Source organism: Lampetra fluviatilis, chromosome 25 (genome assembly GCF_964198595.1).
Source record: "Lampetra fluviatilis chromosome 25, kcLamFluv1.1, whole genome shotgun sequence".
Classification (NCBI taxonomy): domain Eukaryota; kingdom Metazoa; phylum Chordata; class Hyperoartia; order Petromyzontiformes; family Petromyzontidae; genus Lampetra; species Lampetra fluviatilis.
The window spans coordinates 2,837,718-2,851,053 of NC_136299.1; the positions used below are offsets into that span (position 1 = coordinate 2,837,718).

General features: G+C 43.4%; 1 protein-coding gene and 1 long non-coding RNA gene across 4 annotated transcripts in view; one reads left to right on the forward strand and one right to left on the reverse strand.

Annotated features, from left to right (window-relative positions):
* Window positions 1-13,336, forward strand: part of LPGAT1 (lysophosphatidylglycerol acyltransferase 1) — a 98,658-nt gene that overhangs the window by 60,701 nt on the left and 24,621 nt on the right. For all 3 annotated transcript variants that reach the window (XM_078868022.1, XM_078868020.1, XM_078868019.1), the window contains 2 exons: window positions 2,549-2,774; window positions 11,282-11,400. In XM_078868022.1, coding sequence (XP_078724148.1) covers window positions 2,552-2,774; window positions 11,282-11,400 — 342 coding nt within the window. In that variant the 5' untranslated portion in view covers window positions 2,549-2,551. The remainder of the gene's footprint in view (window positions 1-2,548; window positions 2,775-11,281; window positions 11,401-13,336) is intronic.
* LOC144941662 (uncharacterized) lies at window positions 10,895-13,132 on the reverse strand. The gene is made up of 2 exons (XR_013639255.1): window positions 12,812-13,132; window positions 10,895-11,855 (listed from the first exon to the last, which is right to left on the reverse strand). It is a non-coding gene; the product is annotated as an uncharacterized LOC144941662 (long non-coding RNA).

A 13,336-nucleotide genomic window follows, 5' to 3' on the forward strand; every position in this document is an offset into this window, starting at 1 on the left:
CAGTACCCAGTGTGAAGTGGAAATGTCAGAATTGGGCATATAAAGGCAGCCAGCCGGGTGTAATGTTGGCCACGCAATGTAATCATGTGCTGTATCAGCTTTAAGATCCGCTCGATAACACCACTTGCCCTAACAGTCTGTTGAAGGCTATATGGGGATCCGTACCTTTGTCTTTTTGTATTCGTGTGTGCCTTTTTGCGTACATTGTGATGTGTGTGTGTGGGGGCAAAGAAATTGGGGGTATGTCTCAACAATAACTGTGCCAGTTTAGCAGAAGGAAGTGAATTGTGCCAGTCACTTCCTGTCCTTGCGTTCATCATACATTGCACAGCGCGCACAGTGATAAAGGTTTGTATTGGACGCGTACGCAAGAGCAGCTATGAGAATCCATACCCGCCCTGGCATTTTCTGAGCTTGGTTGAACAATGTTTTCTGTTCATTGTGATGTCTGTGTTCGAATAAAACAGAGAGAGGCTTTCTGAATGGTACATACAGGGCATCTGGAAAGTTTCTGTGGAATTTCTTATGATGATCGGCAGAAGAGGAAGCAGTGGAATGAGTGTTTAGCAACACTGTACTATTAATTAATCTGACAACCTGAGTCTTACTCCCGGCTCACGGCCAACACCAGTGACTATTATCTGAACCGGTCCTGGGCCTACCCTAGGTTGACTCAGCCTCAAATGAGTACCCAGTGCGTTGTGTAAACATTTCCACTGGGGAGACAAAGGCGGTCGGGCGTGGTGTTGACCACCCACCCCCTCGTGGGCCATGCCGGCCTTCATAGGTGTTCGCTAACAGTACTTGGCCCAACAGTCTGTTTAGGCTATATGGGGCATCTTTATGTTGTTTTGTATGTTGAACATCTTTCGAACCGTACATAGTCAACCGTGCTAATGTTTCAGGGAACACTCCATTGTTAAACTGGCTCATTTTATGCAATAGGAAACACATTAAGCACGCATACATGGACATTCTATGTTATACGTTGATAGTAAACATTTAAGTAATCTGAATTTGGAGAGTTATTTTTGTAGTACAGTATTTGTTAAGTTGTTGCTTTACATTCGTACATTGGGGAGTTGACTTTTCAAGTGCAGTGGCACCTCGGTATACGTCGTGAATTCGTTCCAGAAGGTAGGACTTACACCGAAAATTACAGAAACCAAACGGATTTTTCCCATAAGAAATAAAGGGAAAGGAAATAATCCATTCCAGAATGTAAGAAATTATATTTTATATGGCATATTATACATTAATGGGGTTGTATAAAATAATTTAGACACTACTTATTACTAAAATGCATACATAAATACAAAATAAATGCATAAATATTTTTTTTTTTAAATAAAAATAAAATTTGACATCACTTTACCTTGCTAAGAGGAGTTGATAGCCTACGAGGATGGTGGTGAGGAAGGGGAGGAGTCGTGAACGGGGTCTACGCGGGTACGCGGTGACTCATCCCGACCCATACAAGTTCTAGCAAGCACGTCGTATCTCAAGAAAGACGTCGTATCCCAAGAAAGACGTCGTATCCCAAGAAAGACGTCGTATCCCAAAACATTTTTTTCTCGCGAAAACACGACGTGTACCAAATTCGACGCATTCTAAAGACTGTTAGCAAAAGCCGGCACCTGTCTGCTTCACATCTTAGTAGGCATGTGTTGAAGCATCGCTACAATACATCCATCAAGTCGTGCATGCAGCAATTCATTACAGTATTTGCAATTGGTGAACATTTTCCAGTAATTGTTTAAATATTCTTTGGGTCTTTCGATAAAGTGACGTAGATAGGTTCAAATTAATTAAAATAATAAATATCAAGTTAGCAAAAACGACGACGTTTCCATCACAACACAAGCTATTGTCATCAGGAGGATCGCTTGTGTTGTGATCGAAACGTCGTAGTTTTATTTTATATATATATTGTTTTTATTAATTTGAACATATCTACGTGACTTTACCGAATGACCCAAAGAATATAAATTCCTATTTAAAGCTTTCGTGACTGCAGGGATTCATCTTCTTGGTTCTTTCTGTAAAGTCACGTAGAAGGGAAATAATAAAATCATAATAAAACATAATAAAATAATTCCTCTTGATATGCTAATTATTTTGTCAAGGCGCCCTTCCCCCCTTCCAACCCAGCTTAAATATACGCTCCAAGCGTGGGGGTGTTTCATTCAGACGCTGTCTCCCCGACAGACCTGGTCTTCACCTGAGGACGGCTGCTTGCGTTGTGGCCGAAACGTCGTGAGAATTATTTTATTATGTTTTATTTTTATTATTTTTCCCTTCTACGTGACTTTACCGAAAGAACCAAGAAGATGAAAAAATAGTTGTTATCATTTTTTATTTTTTTACCTACGTGACTTTACCGAAAAAACCAAAGAGTATCATTCGATGTTGCGGATGTGTAAAGGGATAGAGTTTCACATCGAGGGGGGTGACAGCAGAGAACTGACGTGAGGCTGTAACATTGCTCTGCCTCTGAAATGTCCTCCTCGCTCGACGATGAACGACAACGCCGTCCGTGCCTCCGCAGGGGATGGCACTGCTCAGCTACACGTGGTTGCTGCTGAAGATGTGCCTGCGCTTTGGCATCATGGTGATCAACAACCTGGTGGCCATCCCATCCTACCTGCTCTACCTGCTGGCGCTGCTGCCCCTGCGCCTGTGCCGCCCGCGCCTCTTTTGGGAGCTCGAGGGCGTCATGTTCAAGTGGCTCCTCGCCATTGTGGCCTCCTGGGGCTGGGTGGCTGGATACACAGGTGGGTGGGTCAGTCGGCGAGACGAGCCACTGCTCGTGCCTGCTTGGAGTCATTCTTTGGGATGGCATGAGACTGTCAATGTTGGACCACAACCAACCAACCCACGGAATAGAATTGTCTGATAAGCCAGACTGGGCATGTTAATTCAATATATTTTTTAACGCGTGACAATTTATTCGTAGATTTAAAAAAACTAAATAAACCTCGACTGGACACGTTATCTCTGTGGGTATCCATTCAAACGTGGCCATGCACAGCGACCACTGCCTGTCGGCGATTGTTGACTTTGAATCCGCGAAACAATTTCAGTTTTCTTTCCGGTAATTTTGGTTGAATACGAAATCTGCTTCTTGATTGCGTATTCACAGTTGTCACATTTCGAGGCTGTAACCGAGGCCTACGAGCCACTTCATCGCTGAAGCTACCACAATTGTCGATGATCACCCTTGTCGCATTCACAAATGAAAAAAAACTAATTTCTTGAACTGCTTGTTGTTGCGTTTAGTTTGTTGTGTGTGTCGTCCCCCCCCCCCCCCCCCCCCGTTGGCTACGTACAGTGCGAAACAACTTCAACATACATATGTGCAGTCGCCCTCGTCGTCGTGAGGATGAGTGGGTTACAGCCTGCAAATGTGACAACTGTGAATATGCTCTTTACGTGATAAACCTTACTAATTGGCTGTGTCGGGTGGTGGCGGGTTTAGCAACACATTTATGTTTACGCAATCTAACCCAAAAAAGCTTCTTATGGATGATATTAGTTGCAAAAGCCTTACTACTCCTGTTACGTGTTAAACTTTAGCAATTACGGTTTGAGCCCCTGGTGAGGGTGGAACCAATCTTAATTTAGGAGCTTTCGTGACTGCAGGAATTATTCTTTGGTTCTTTTCGGTTAAGTCACGTCTAAAAATAAAATAATAAATTAAAATAACATATTACGACGTTTCGATTGCAACACAAGCAATCATCATCAGGTATAAAAGAAATAGCAACAAAAATCTAACTAGAAAACTATAGACAGACATACAAGCAGACAGACATCACAACGGCACACAGAGAGAGGACACAAATCGGCACAAAGAGAGGGGTCGTTTCTGTGACGGTCCCTTAAATATAGAGAGGGGGGCGGGGACGGAGAGAGGGAGGGGGCAGAGAGAATTAGCATATCAATGAGTGTACGGCAACGTACTGCTGTTGCAAGTAAGATGACAATGTGGAACGGGCACGCAAAATTGAAAACGGGCACGCAAAATTGAAAATTAGGAGACAGGCACACGAAAATTAAATAACCTAGCAAAATATCGAAATGTGATGTAATACAACACAGAGAGTCGGTTAACACACAATTAACGCATAGCCTGGTTGATTACGTGTTTCAAAATTTGCTAAGTTAGAATTTTAAGTGTGAAAATTCCAAAGAGAGGACACAGGCAGAGAGAACAAATAGCCAGAAAGAAAAAGGATAAGCTTAAAACTTCCCCGTAGAAGTGGTTCAATCTTAATTTAGGAGCTTTCGTGACTGCAGGAATTATTCTTTGGTTCTTATTTGACACCACTTTTCTAATTTTATTTTGTATGGTTTTCTTGGGCTGTGCACCCAGATTTATAGAGTGCTGCTGCACTTTGGGGTTGTAGTAGTTGAGGGCTTTGCATGCCCGATCGTACAAAATTAGGACGTTAGACATCCCGAGTTGAGAGCGGCAGTGATCGGTGAGAAGAATAAATCATTATTTAATCGAAACCTAACAAGAGAAAAGTACAAAGCCCTATGTATCATCTTTCCAATCCTTCAACCAACATCATATCCCTTTTTATTACGATACATTTTCTGACTGCCGTGCCAACTATCATTCGATTAACTTGGTGACACAGTTGGCAGAGATGTATCTGCCAGGATGTATTTGTGGACTTTATGATTAACAATTCATGGGCTGCCACGGGGAACGCTACCGGCCACAAATTGCCATGGCGACTTGCAGATGTGTACAACTTTGCACCCTTTTTTCCCCGTTGCGTTGCTGTTTGTGTCAAATATTTGGGAACAATGTGAAATGATAACGTTTTAAAGAGGAAGCTTGGTGAGCGATAGGACGTCTGTGTCCTGTTCCCAACTGGATCAAAAATATAATCTTTAAAACAGCCACGGGTGCATTGATAGCTCCTGTGATGCGCTGAAACTCTGTCTGCTGGCAAAGGAAATAAGACATCAGCATCGGGCACATCAGTATCTAAATCCAGGCAACCAACACCAATCCCATTGCCAGGCATACCAATTGCATTGACTCTGTGTCAGCATTACGTGTGTATTTCTTTACGACCCAAGAATCGAGGATTTCGGAACCTCCGGATTGAATACATGTAGTGATAAATATAAGGGGATATTTGTTTGGCAAACCGAGTGTGTACAGCACATCATCATAATTATTTGAGTCCATTCCTTTATTCCTCCTGGTTACTGCCCTCTGCTTGCTTCTGGATGGGCAGAGGGTAATGGTTGATGGAGACAAAAAGCTTATAAATGAGTAATATCTCAAAAAGCATGAAATATTTTCCGTTCCATTTAGTTTTAGGGGAATTCTAAGAAACAATAAGCAATTTAGAAACGTGCTTAATGTTGACAATGGAAATGAACTAATGCAATTGAAAATCTACTCCAGAATATGACAAAACAACGCAATTGGGAGTAAATAAATAATAAAGGAATGTTTCCATACTCTTTGGTTCTTTCGGTAAAGTCACGTAGGTGAACAAATAAAATAAAAGTAAATAAATTAAATCACGACAATTGTTTTCTTGCTGTGGTTGTTCCACCTGATGACGGTTGCTTGTGCTGCGCCCGAAACGTCGTGATTTAATTTATTTATTTTAAATTTTATTTTTTCACCTACGTGGCTTTACCGAAAGAACCAAAGTATGGATCCTTGCAGTCACGAAAACTTCAAATCTAGAAAGGAATGTTCGTCAGTCATTGTCTGTGACTGATACAGGGACTCCTCTACTTACGAACGAGTTAGGTTGCAGAGGTCTGTTTCGTCACTGGATTTGTTCGTAAGTCCAACTTTACTCCTGTCGATTCCAAACATGTTGTACGGCCATGTACACTAAACATGGGGAATGGCTTTAAAAAGTTGTATAATCTTCTGTAGATGTAGATGCCACTGGTTTTTCATGGTCTGCAGATGTAGATGCCACTGGTGTCTTCTCATTTTGCAAATGTAGATGCCATTGGTTCCTCATGTTCTGCAGATGTAGATTTCACTGGTTCTTCACGTTCTGCAGATGTAGATGCCACTAGTTCTTCACGTTCTGCAGATGTAGATGCCACCACTGCCATCTATTGCGCGGCGGTTGAACTTACGAATCTCGATCCGAACAGGCAACTGAACATATGGACAGGTTTGTTCGTATCTCTGAAAGTTTGTAAGTCGAATGCTTGTAAGTAGAGGAGTCCCTGTATAAAGATGTGAGGGGGAAGGATTAAGTATCTGTTGAGGACAATTCTTACCTATTTCCCAAAGCTTGAGAAATGTCAGGTGAGAAAAGAAATGAGGAAGTTGGTCCTCTTGGTTAGAAGAATATATCTTCTTGGTTCTTTCGGTAAAGTCACGTAGAAAAATAAAAAAAATTTAAATTCTTTTTTATTTTATTATTTCCCTTCTACGTGACTTTACCGAAAGAACCAAGAAGATGAATCCCTGCAGTCACGAAAGTTTTAAATAGAAGAATATAATTTCTTTTTACCAAGGAAAAGTTCAGTTTTGGGAAAAGAAATGTGATTCAAGAGGCGGGTAAAATTCCATAACTGTACCTCCGATTAGCACGATTGTCTACGTAGAAGAAGTTCAACATTCGTACGTACCAGGACGACCGCCCAGCAAAGGCACCGTCTCGTCTGTGCGCACGAGCCACGCACACGTCACGCACGCGACAGTTTCATGCTCACTTTGTAGAACCGGTGATGTAGCGTGCAAAAAGCTTGATAGCTCATCGGATTTCTCCAATATAAATAAATATTTTGATTCTGCATGGCCATGCAGGAAAGGAAAATCCTTGACCCTGCCCTATTTGGCGGAAGAGTCCAATGTTTATAAATACCGTACCTGCCTTTTCACCGGAGCATGCGTGGTGGGGAAAGTGCCATTGGGTCTGGTGGGCCTATGCTGCATGATGGCCATCAGTATCAGTCCGTTTCTATTTTCGATTGCCTCGGGGGGGGGGGGGGGGGGACCCAATTTGTGGGCAACTAGTCTGAAACAGCAATGTAATTCCGTGAAAAACTAGAGACTCACATTAGTGTAATCGGAATGTTAGCAACGTCCAGTATTTAATGCCAACTAGTTAATCCAAAAGAGATGCAAATATGTATGTCCTTTTTAAAAAAGTTGTTGAAAACATTTTCAGTCGAATTAATTGCACCGCTGTGGTCATTTGATCGCGGTCGTCAATCTTACGGGTAAAATAGTTTTAAAGCTCACTTTCCAGAGCTCTCGTAATCTGGAGAAAACAGTAAATTTGACCATTTCTGATAATTGTTTTTTTACCCTTTTATCTGGCAACTACTAGTGCGCCTTTTGGCGTCATCTGGTCCAACACCATGTGAGACTAGGCTCTATAGAAAGCTGTCTCGGGTGTGGACCAATCAATTTCAAGGACAGTGCATACATTATCAGAGTTGTGTTTTTGTTTGCATTTCGACTGCAGGTATTGTGGCCAATGCAAACATGACTCCTTGTAAAAAAAGGTGTCAGTTTTGTTGCCAGATAAAAGGGCAAAAAAACAATTATCATATTTTGCTACTGGCAAATGAGGTTCCAATGGTGGTTAACCATTTATTTTTTGTGAAGGAAGTGTTTTTAGTAGTGATAAAATGTGAGCGGCGATGATGCCGATATTATTTTGACGTCAGGCAATGCCATCCTTTTGGTTGCTTCGGCAAAAAAAGGAATAATAAATGCACATCAAATTTTTAATGTTTTCGGTACTCTGTCTTGTTGTTGGAGCAGCCTTTGGTTTAATGTGTCAATATAAGCGGTGTGCGTTTTGGCTGCAGCTAATTCGGCTGTGACGGTCCCACCTGATGACGGAGACTTGTGTTGCCTCCGAAACGTCGTGATTTTTGTTTTTTATTTTATTTTATTTTCATTAATTTTGATGTTTTACCTACGTGACTTTACCGAAAAAACCTAAGAATATGATTCCTTGCAGTCACGAAAGCTTCAAATCTAGAATTAATGCCCTCTACGGGGAGGAATTCCACCTATCTGTTAGAGTTTGTAACAGACAACGAGACAAGAAGTCACAGCTTCTCGAGACGCTGGCCTTCCTCAAGAGATGCCGAGAATCATTGCCTCACTTGATGCAGCTAATCTGGCTGTGACGGTCCCACCTGATGACGGAGACTTGTGTTGCCTCCGAAACGTCGTGATTTTTGTTTTTTATTTTATTTTATTTTCATTAATTTTGATGTTTTACCTACGTGACTTTACCGAAAAAACCTAAGAATATGATTCCTTGCCGTCACGAAAGCTTCAAATCTAGAATTGTGTTTTGGCTGTTTAAATGTAAATTCCACGGGCCTGTTGTTGAGTCACACGTGGAGAAGTGTATGATTGTATGTTAGCTTCTCTGAAACGTGTTTCATTCATGTAATGGAATAAAAAGAGGCAATCGTATGACGTGCAGACCATCAATACAGACGAGGTTATGCCTTCTATTTTAATTTCGTAAAAATGTCGAAACTAAATTAGACGTTCGCAGAGCCACATTCACAGCAGTGGTCCGCAAACCTATTGAACGACAGCGAGAGCGGAATAATAAGTGAAATGTTTATTTTTCTTGTGATATATCAACTGATGTTTAACCTCTGGGCTATGGAAGTCGACTGTTTTGTGCTCCCTCGAGAAAATGAATCTGCTGCCTGTCTGGTGGGAAAATACTGAAAAATCAGTCGAGAATAGGTGGTCATGTGGCTCAGCTGACTGAAGTCTGTGTCACGTGGGATAGTAGGGGGCTGGAGTCTGTGTCACAGGGATTGTAGGGGATTAGAGTCTGTGTCACGGGGATAGTAGGGGATAGTAGGGGATTGGAGTCTGTGTCACGGGGATAGTAGGGGTTGGAGTCTGTGTCACAGGGATAGTAGGGGATTGGAGTCTGTGTCACGGGGATAGTAGGGGATAGTAGGGGATTGGAGTATGTGTCACGGGGATAGTAGGGGGCTGGAGTCTGTGTGACAGGGCTGTTTGGGGACTGAGCCAGCACCGGTGAGGGTTTGGGTTCGGATCCTTGGAGGCTGTCACAAGATGAAGAAAGCTCTCAATTGCAGTGATGTGATGATGGTTTTTCATAGGTAGCTTGGTGGTGCAGCCCTGCAATGTTTTTGCTTGCACCACTGCCTGTGGAAGAGTCTCAACTTCAGGGTAACTTGGCCTATTCTTCCTCGCTGGGTAGACGTTTTGGGAGAGGTGGGGGTTCCCCACAATTTACCCCACCACATGCAGCCTGCTGATCATTTATACTGCCCGTTGGACAGAATGTGGCGTTGGAATTAAGCAACTTTTAACAATTTTTTTCAGCTGCCCCTGCCGGGAAATTGAACCACTGACCTCTGGATTGCAATTCCAGTTTGCTGACCGTTAACACCACAGGAGCATCCTGATGGTCTAGGATTAATAACTGCACAACATTTGTCTGTTTGCTCAGTGCAGTGCAAACGCAGCACTGGGGACTTATTGAGAAGGTAGACATAGAAGAAAAACCACTCACTATTTGTGCAGCGCTAAGTGTATGTATGTTGAACTTCTTTCGCGCCGTACTTAGCCAATCGGAGGTGTGGAAAGGCTACGGTCTATAGGCTGTGTTAATATAAATCGTGGCCATTTCTATAAATTGCGGCGATGAAGAGCGCAGTTCAAGTCTAGCATGAAGCCGAACGCTTGAATGGTAAATTGTCTGTAAAACCATTTAGAGGTGAAATTGAGGCCGATACCATTGTAATGTTTTGGTCGTGTGGAAGGTGTGTGAGGATAGCGGTAGATAATATCGACTCAACTGGTGAAAAGGGGATTGAGAGCATGTTTTTTTTATTGGTACTTTTTCACAAATTCCATCAGCCACAGTAACTGCCTTTCTGGCAATGTATAATTTCAGCAGCATTTGTTCAATACAAGCAAACTCTGGAGCAGTTTCAACAAAGAGTGTCTCATCAGCAGTCAGGCTGACTGGAGTCTAGGCGGGTGAACTGTCACATGTTCATAGGCAAGAACCCTCTCTGTTTGATATGGGTTCTAAAAGGCTGTCTGGTTGATATATGATGTGGGCGTATTGTCTGCATATTTATTTTATGACTTAGATTCTCCACAACTACCTTAATTTTGTCGTGTTATTTGTTGCTTCAGAGAAGCCTAACCTCTGAACCTGTTGCTGCTACTGCCTGTATTGACCAACGGTGCACGCGTGTGTGGCTGCATTTCTGTGGGGAGCAGTAGTGCAGTGGTTAGTGCACTTTGTTATTCACCCGCTGACTCGAGTTCAATTCCCGTTCATCACAGTGACGAATACAGATAGTCCCCGAGTTACGATGGTCCGACTTACGATATTTCGATTTTACGATGGCGATAGCGATACGACAAAATTGTTAAATATTTTAAATCTCGCGCGGCAGGCAAACGCAGCAGCGTACGAGGTACGATACTGTACGTTGGGACGATGCAGGGATGTCCGCATCTCCCGCCTTTCTATTAAATTGCAGTTCATATAGGTAGGCTTAGAATTTAGCTTGTTTTTTTTATTTACATTTTACTGTGCAATACAGTATTGTAATTAATAAATACATACAGTATATAGTTTATACAGTATGGTACTGTAAATTGCTCTGTTTTGCTAAATTATCACCATTCTTTAAGGCTTCTGGGTAGGCTAGGCCATCTTCGACTTACGATATTTTCGACTTACGATGGGGTCGTCGTAACGCATCTCCATCGTAAGTAGAGGACTGCCTGTATAACAATGTGCAAATATTTGAACCGGGCCTGGGCCTCCCATAGTGTCAACTCAATCTCAAATGACGACCTCGTGCGATGTGTAAAGTCAGCACTGGGGGAGACAAAGGCAGCCGGGCGTGGTTCAAGTTCAAGTTCATTTATTAGGTATTGCCCTCTGAGCCATTCGGCTCTTGAATCGGGTGCAACCGCAACAAACAAAAAACAAAAACATGAACAAGAAAACATCTTAAAGTGAATATGTGACTAAGTGCAAACAGAAAATCCAAGAAAAGACATCAAAATATTGCAGAAAAAAATCACCCTACACCACCGCTGTGTGCAAAAATCCCAGTGCGATGCAAGTCAAACAACCAACAACAACCACAAGACAACTTAGATTAAGGCCATCAGTCTAACTCTGTACTACAACAAACAAACATGGTGCTGGTGGTCGCTTAACAGTGCTTGCCCCAACGGTGTGTTAAAGGCTCCACGGGGGGTAAATCTTTGTCTTTGTGTGCTCGGCAGTGGTAGAGTGGGGCGCGGACGTGGCTGCCATTGCCGAGGACCAGGCGCTCGTCATGGTCAACCACCAGTCGACGGGCGACATCTGCACCCTCATGATGTGCCTGCAAGACAAAGGGACCGTAAGTAAACTCGCAGCTCGCGCGTTTGAGCGACTTTTCGCGAAACTCTCGTCAAGAAGCCCCCCGCTCCAAGGCATCTTCGCGTAGCCGGGCACGGCGGTGCCTACGTACGCGGGTGGCTGCCTGTAGTACGGTGTTGCGGAGGCAGCGAGGGTCGTGGCGGATCGCCGCACGGATGTTTGTCGAACTCCCTTTGCCGTGGGGCGTCGAGGAGACGCCATGCCCTGATTCCTGTTCCGTCTGCACGGAATAGAGCGTTTCCCCCCACTCGCCCCCGTGGGCTCTCTCCGGGAGCTCCGGTTTCCTTCCACATGTAAAAGCACATTAATTGGCCGATGTGACACCTTAATATGTAGAGGGTCGCAGTGCTTTGGCACATGTTGGGATCGGCGAGTCTCGTGGCTGCCACGCCCCTCGTCCGTGGTTCCTCCTCGCGCCTCCGAGTCGTCCTCTCTCTACGAGAGCGTGCGAGCGAACGGTGTGCGGAGGTGGGGCGTTACAAGTCGAACGTTATTATTATTACACTGGTCAACAAAAAAACATTTCTGGCCTGGACTTTTGCAGCTGTTTTAGACAAATTTCAGGGTGCTGATTCCAAATCTGATCTCAGATTTACTCTATCACATCTCATTTTATGCTATCGGCATACCCCATTTTCATTGATTTTACCCGAAATTAACTCTGTCACTTATGATTGCAAGTTGTTGCGAGTCAGTGACTGCTTTAGTGTTAAAATATGGTGCTGTATTTTTTGGATAGTGTGTTTATAATATCATTTAATGTAGATATCCACATTTATTGAATATTTTTCTTCTGCAGTTTTTATTGAAAATGCAATATTTGATATCTCAAAAACCTGATGTGATAGACAAAAACTGCCAGATTTGGAATCAGCACCCCAACATTACCTTAAACCCGTTGGAATACCTTATGCCAGAAAAAGTGTGTTGACCAGTGTTATTAAAGCGAGGGATTAGTGGCGCTGTGATCAGGGCACTCGACTCTCTTTCAGAATACTCTTAGTTTTTTCGGTAAAGTCACGTAGGTTAAAAATGAAATTAAAATTAATAAAATAAAATAACAAAAATCACGACATTTCGGAGGCAACACAAGTCTCCGTCATCAGGTGGGACCGTCACAGCCAGATTTCAGAAAGCAGTTATGGTGGAGATGCAGCTGCTGCTATTGCTTGCTCACACCACTGAGTTGGCGGAAGGGCGTTGACTAGAAGTAGCAGCTTATAGACTTTGACTTTTATATAACTTTTATTGCCGCCAGAAGCAGCAAAAGCACTGGAGGCGATTTCGATATGAAACACACAAAGTCACCAGCAAACAAATGAAAAATAAACGCTACAAATCGACGCGCTTTGGGGCTAAAAGCACCGCACACAACACAAAAGAATAGTCACGTGGTGGTGGTCATCGCGCACGCCACGGTGACGAGCGAGCGCTTCAGACGGTGAATACGAGGGTGCCGTCCACGCTGGTACAGAGAGGGGCTTGTCCGGCTCCCCAGCGCTCGAAGAAGACGCGCACATCACCGACATGTGTGTGGTACGCGTGCTCCAGCCGGAGCCGCGCCTTGAGCAGGCCTCTGAACACTGGAAGCACAGAGCAGCCGTCAGTGTCACCTTCCAGCAGCTTATAGAGAGCCCCTCCAGATTTTACTTGGCCTGTGCTTCCACAGCGGCCAGGCATCTGGGAAGGGATGGGGATGGTAGTTAATGCCCTTTGAGAGGCTAGATCGTTGTTTTTTCTCGCAGTTGGTGAACATTGAAAAAAAAAACACTTGCATCCCACCCTCCAAATGAATAAAATAAATCTTAACAAAAATGCGTGCAGTGAACAAAACATCCCCGAGTCTGCTGGCTGTGTGTGTGTGTGACACATTGTGCAAGCATGCAAACAAACATCTTACGTAAATAAGATTGCTG